The following is a 5,364-nucleotide window of genomic DNA, read 5'->3' on the forward strand; positions in this document are numbered from 1 at the left end:
TCCAGCGAAGGCCGGGACAGGCCACATACCGCGGCTCAACCGCTCTGCGACACACAAACATATCTTGCATTTTCTGTATAGGTTCATTTTTACCCAGGCAAGGACCGGCGATATGGAAGCAGCTCGAACGCGCAAGGGAACCCTTAGATATTCCCCTCGATGACCATCCAACTGCACTCCGGATCCGCACACAGCTTCTTCCTGCCTGGTCTCAGTACGTTTCGCAGTCACTTTCTCTTTTTATTACTTTACATGTACTCATACGCATCGACGTATTATGCAAATACAACATGTGGATTTATATGACGCTTATCTGTCATTATCTCTTATTGAAATTCTTTTGTCAAAATGGCATCCGTACATCGCGATATGCCTTAAATATGCCAGGGGCTTCGTTTTATCCATAATACGGCAATAAAGTCTGAACACCTTCATGGTAGTTCGGCACCCCGAACTTATAGCATTATATGCATTAGCTCCGAATCATGTCTTGGGTCAAATGTTGGGTTTGCCCAGCTCCCATGTTTTGCTGCCTTACGTTCTGCTATATCGGCTAAGGCGGCACAGGGAGAACTATTGCGATTGTGTCCCGGTTCTTCCGGACGAGCACCTCAGTAGAGAAAACCGAAAACTGACTGTCATGATACGGCGAGAGCTGGCCAGCTGTTCGAGAGGTTGTAAAATCTTTAAGGATTTATCCCGCATAATGCCATAACCAATGCAGCATGCGATGGATCGGCTTTTCATCCGATCAGGTGCTTATAGAGCCCCTCATGCGGTCTTCCGAACACCAGGGACTGTGCCTACCTTCCTTTTCTAAAGCTCCTATGGCTAAGTGAGAGTGATAAAGCCCTATAATCTGATTGTCTGGTTCGTTGTGCTGAACACCTCCTTCGAAGGACCCAAAACTAGGATAAAGAGTGATCAGATTTATCCCGAACACCCGTACTTCCTACGTGGGGGCAGAAGCCGACGACTGGCCAACTCTCAGCACTAACATATAAAATGGCCGCGCAGGAGGATAAACTTTCATATAACAGGCAATAAATAATAAAAATGACCTTGTTCAACATTACAAAGGACAATATGATTGTATTCATGGAAATATAATGTCCTTGGTGCATTGCTCCGCCGCAAGGCAGGATCCTCTCAGGACACTTTCATAATATAACTCAGGCTTGCGGTGCTCCTTTCCCTCCGGCGGTCCCTCGGTCACCAGCTTTTCAGCATCCATCTTCCCCCAGTGCACCTTTGCGCGGGCGAAGGCCATTCACGCACCCTCTATACAGACCGACCGCTTGACGACGTCCAGTTGAGGGCAGGCACTCGCAAGCCGCTTCACGAGCCCGAAGTAGCTGCCTGGAATCGGCTCAGCGGGCCATAGCCGGATAATCAAATCCTTCATGGCTAGCTCGGCCGCCTTCTGCAGTTCGATCAGCTGTTTCAGTTGATCGACAAAAGGCACCGGATAATTTGGTGCCAGATACTGTGACCAGAAGAGCTTATCCGCAGTGTTCCTTTCTTCGGCTCGGTAGAATTGTGCGGCATCAGATATGCTGCGTGGCAGCTCCGCAAATACCGCTGGAGAAATCCAAACTCAAGATTAAGAAACATGTTTCTCTCCCCAAATACTTGACTTACATGGAACAAGCCTTACCCGCCGCGATCTTCCTCGCCTCTTGGATCTCCTGCAGGGCACCTTGGGTTTCCCCCTGGGCATCGCATGCGGCCTGATGAGCCTTGGCAAGTTCGGATTCTTTCTCTGTTAGACTCTGCTCCAAGGCCCCGCATCTTTTCACGACCTCTCGAAGCTCGTGCTCAGCTCCAAGGCCAGAGCTTCTCCTTGTTGTCCAACACCTCTGCCCCGCACCAGCCTCCTCCACCCACCGCGCCCGCGACGCGATGCTCCTACATCACAACATATACAACCCGATGAACGATCCAGAAGCGCACCAGCAGCACAAACAGATCAACCACAAGATAGCACACACCTGAACTGGACTCTTGAGGAAGAGGGTGCTGCGTCCAGAGAGGAAGGGGTTGAGGTGCTGCTCCTCCCCGTCGTCTTCAGCCGCAGCGGCGGGGGCAGCCGGGGGAGCACGACCCCTTCTCCGTTGGCCGCGCGCCACGGCCGCCATGAACCACTCCCTGCACGTCTGTACTCCCTTCTCTCACCAAAACTTCAAGACTAATAGTTGACAAAAATGTCCCATGCTGCCCTGGCCAAAATGCCCTTCTTTCTCCGCAATTGAGCAAATACCCCCCACTTAGCTTCGCCGATTGATAAACTGCGACCCGTTACCGTTAGAAGCGACATAAAGGACTGGTGGGATCATTGATTTATTGCTTGAGCCTCGTGGACGTATATATAAGAGTACAAGATCAACTTCGAGTACAAGACAAGGCAGAACATATATCCTAGTCTATCTCAAGTGTCTACTATATAAAAGGGGTACAGGATCAACTTTTACCACAAACTATCTGTCAAGTGTCTACTATAAGCAAGCATTTTTACCCAGTGGCCATCTTTGCAGTATACAATCCAGGAATCGATGCTCAGATCAAACTTTGGACCGTCTCGACAAAGCTACCGAGGGCCAACAATGCAAAATCCAACCACTCGTTCGTGACGAAATTTGAACTAAAAAAAGTCCCATCTAGGGCAGTGAACGAGCAGTAATAAAATCGGGGGATAAACCTAATGAGTTGCTGAATCCCACAGCCGGGGATCATCACCATGGCCCTCAGCAACCGTAGGACGGATCAAGCCGGAGACCCGCCCGCGAGCTAGAGCACGAAACGAGCAGGACAGCTCACGCACAGATGCCCCTGATTCCCAATTCCTAAGGTAGCCGCACACGGCGAATCTGGCTAGAAATGAACGAATTGCTGCCCAACTCAGGAAACATCAGGCCACCGAGTAGAAATTCTTGAAAAATGTGTTATTTATCCAGGAACTTACAGCTACTGTTTGGTTGATCAAACCAACAAGATCCAGATTAAAACTACCATCCAGACAAGATCAAGTACTCCCACGATCCAACGAAATGTAACGGATCCATATAGACCACTAACCCATGTACAGTTTCAGAGTTTCTCTTTGTGGCACGCACTTTTTTAGTATAGCAGAGCTCATGTCCGCAAGGCGCTGAAGATCACCACGATTGAATTGATCGCCTCACATCAAGATGATATCCTGACAGTCCGCGCCGTCAAGTTGACGACGGGTCGCTGCTTGAGTCCACTCATCATGCTGCCGCCCACGCCGACGCCGCCGTCGCGGCACCTCAGCGACGACGTCCTCGATTTCATTGGCGAGATGAAGGATAGCCTCGCCTTTATCGGTGAAACGAGCCTTGTGGCCAACTTGGACGGCGAGAATGAGCACCGCCGGGCTTTCCCGGACGCCGCCTGTGCTTTCCCTGGCGGCGACACGGCGACGGGTCGTGAATTGGGCAGCAATTTGCCATGGCTTTTCAGCTTGGACCCAAGGGCGCTCGGCGGCGTCTTGACCAGGAACTTGTGCGGCGTCTGCGCGGCCTTGACAGGGGACCTAGCCTTGTTCGACCGCTTCTGCTTCTTTGTGGCCGACGGCGAGGCGTACGCGGCCGAGGAGGCGGGAGCGACGAATGTGGGGTTGGGGAACATCACCGTCTTCTTGCCCCACGGCCGGTTCTTGGGGGACACCCTGTTCGCCGCCGACAGCGACGGGCGGCCGAGGGGCGAGGTGGGCTTGAACTGTATCCGGGACCGGACGCGCGCGCGCGACGGCGGCGTGCCGGCCTCGGCCCCCGCCGTGCCGCGCTGGCTCTGCTTCTCCTTGGCGCGGCGGGCCCGGAGCGGCGTCTGCTCCGCGGTGGCCTTCCTGGTCCTGGAGACGGGCATCGGGGTCTTGGGCGGATCGGCGACCGCCACGATGTCCCGGGCGAACTGGCTGGCCTGGACGATCTCCAGCACGGTCTCGCCGAGGAGCATCGCCGGCAGCGACATCCGGCGCCACTGGGCCGCGCCCTCGCCGCCGCCGAACTTGCCCTTGGGGGATCCGCTCCGCGCCGGCGTGCCCCTCATCCTGCCAAGACATCAATCCGCGCGCCGCAACGTCAGCGAAGGCAGAGATCGAACCACCCCGGTTCGGGCCGGGCGGCAGAGTGGACAGAGAGGGAGACTTGCCTGACGGTCTCCTGCTTGCAGCGGATGCTGGTGCGGAGGTAGCCGCGCGTGCTGCGCGGGCTGAGGCTGACCCCGGAGACGACCTTGGCGCCGCCGGCCACCGTGTACTGCAGCTCCTGCAGCCGGGCCATGCACCTGTCCATCTGCGCGCGCACCCCCAACCAAACCCATCAAATCCATCAAGACCCGTGCCACAACCTCTCCCCAAAACTTGACCGAAACAAGATCCTGTTTGCTCCTTACCTTCTTGAGGGTCTCCCTGACGAGGGCGGGGTTGAGCGCGGCGGCGGCGGCGACGGCGGCCGCCGTCTGGCGGTCCGGCTTGGCGTTGGGGCTCCTGGCGACCATGGTCGTCGTGCGGCGGTTGCTGCCTGGCCTGGGCGGTGGGCGAGGGGGCTGATGATGAGGAGCAGGCGTGGGTTTGTAGAGAGCAGAGACGGACGGACGACTGGTACTACGCCTGCGGCCAACGGTCGCCCCGGCCCAACGGCTACTTGGCTCTCGGAGTCTCGGGGGGAGTAACTGAGGCGGGGACGGACGGAACTTTCTTGAGCGGCACAGCTGGGTCGCGTAATAAGCGCAGCGGGGCCCACCCTACCGTGTATAGTACAATACGGAAATTTTGCCACATGACGGGAATTGGAATCTGGCCGGGCCAGCTAATAAGTGTACGCATTCCAAATAAAGGCAGTGAAAAATATGGTTGGGATTTCAATTTGCACAGTGCCGGGCGGCCGGGCCAGCTGATTTTGCAGCGAGGACTAAAGTGTTGGAAATAATGTGGTTGGGATTTCAATTTCGCCAAGGACTGTGCCGTTTTTCTTCTTCTTTCGAGTATGCCAAGGATTGTGGCTGTGAAAGTTTGGGAAGAACTCCGCGCCTGCAGCACGTGGCCGAACTCCGCGCTCGTGTTGACGGCTTTTATAAAGCCCTTTTTACGGCTCCCTTGCATGGGGCTTGGCTCTTGCGCCTACCTTCTGGGTGGGCGATCAATGCGTGTTGGAAGCGGAGAATGTGGCCCTCACGGCTCCGTTCTCGGAGAAGGAAGTTTAGCTTGCGATTAAAGGCATGAACTCGACATCCGCCCCGGGGCCTGATAGCTTGCCAGTTAAGTTTTTTCAGACCTTTTGGCACACTATCAAGCCGGAGATCATGGCCCTCTTTGAGGAATTCTATGTAGGCGACATTGACCTC

The 5,364-nt window shown here is 55.1% G+C and overlaps 1 protein-coding gene across 1 annotated transcript; it reads right to left on the bottom strand.

The window, feature by feature from the left end:
* Nucleotides 1–2,921: 2,921 nt before the first annotated feature.
* LOC123058641 (microtubule-binding protein TANGLED1) lies at nucleotides 2,922–4,684 on the bottom strand. The gene is made up of 3 exons (XM_044481348.1): nucleotides 4,414–4,684; nucleotides 4,171–4,313; nucleotides 2,922–4,069 (listed from the first exon to the last, which is right to left on the bottom strand). The coding sequence occupies exons 1-3, from the start codon at nucleotides 4,516–4,518 to the stop codon at nucleotides 3,184–3,186; spliced, it is 1,134 nt and encodes a 377-aa protein (XP_044337283.1). The 5' UTR covers nucleotides 4,519–4,684; the 3' UTR covers nucleotides 2,922–3,183.
* Nucleotides 4,685–5,364: the final 680 nt, after the last annotated feature.

The sequence above is a fragment of the Triticum aestivum genome, chromosome 1A (assembly GCF_018294505.1).
Source record: "Triticum aestivum cultivar Chinese Spring chromosome 1A, IWGSC CS RefSeq v2.1, whole genome shotgun sequence".
Classification (NCBI taxonomy): Eukaryota; Viridiplantae; Streptophyta; class Magnoliopsida; order Poales; family Poaceae; genus Triticum; species Triticum aestivum.

What these genes read in the sequence shown, in the direction of transcription:
- LOC123058641 (XM_044481348.1), bottom strand. Translation starts at nt 4,518, where the DNA reads ATGGTCGCCAGGAGCCCCAACGCCAAGCCGGACCGCCAGACGGCGGCC. An exon ending in TCAGGGAGACCCTCAAGAAG is followed by an intron (nt 4,314 to 4,413) that starts GTAAGGAGCAAA and finishes GTGCGCGCGCAG; the next exon opens with ATGGACAGGTGCATGGCCCG. An exon ending in TGCAAGCAGGAGACCGTCAG is followed by an intron (nt 4,070 to 4,170) that starts GCAAGTCTCCCT and finishes ATGTCTTGGCAG; the next exon opens with GATGAGGGGCACGCCGGCGC.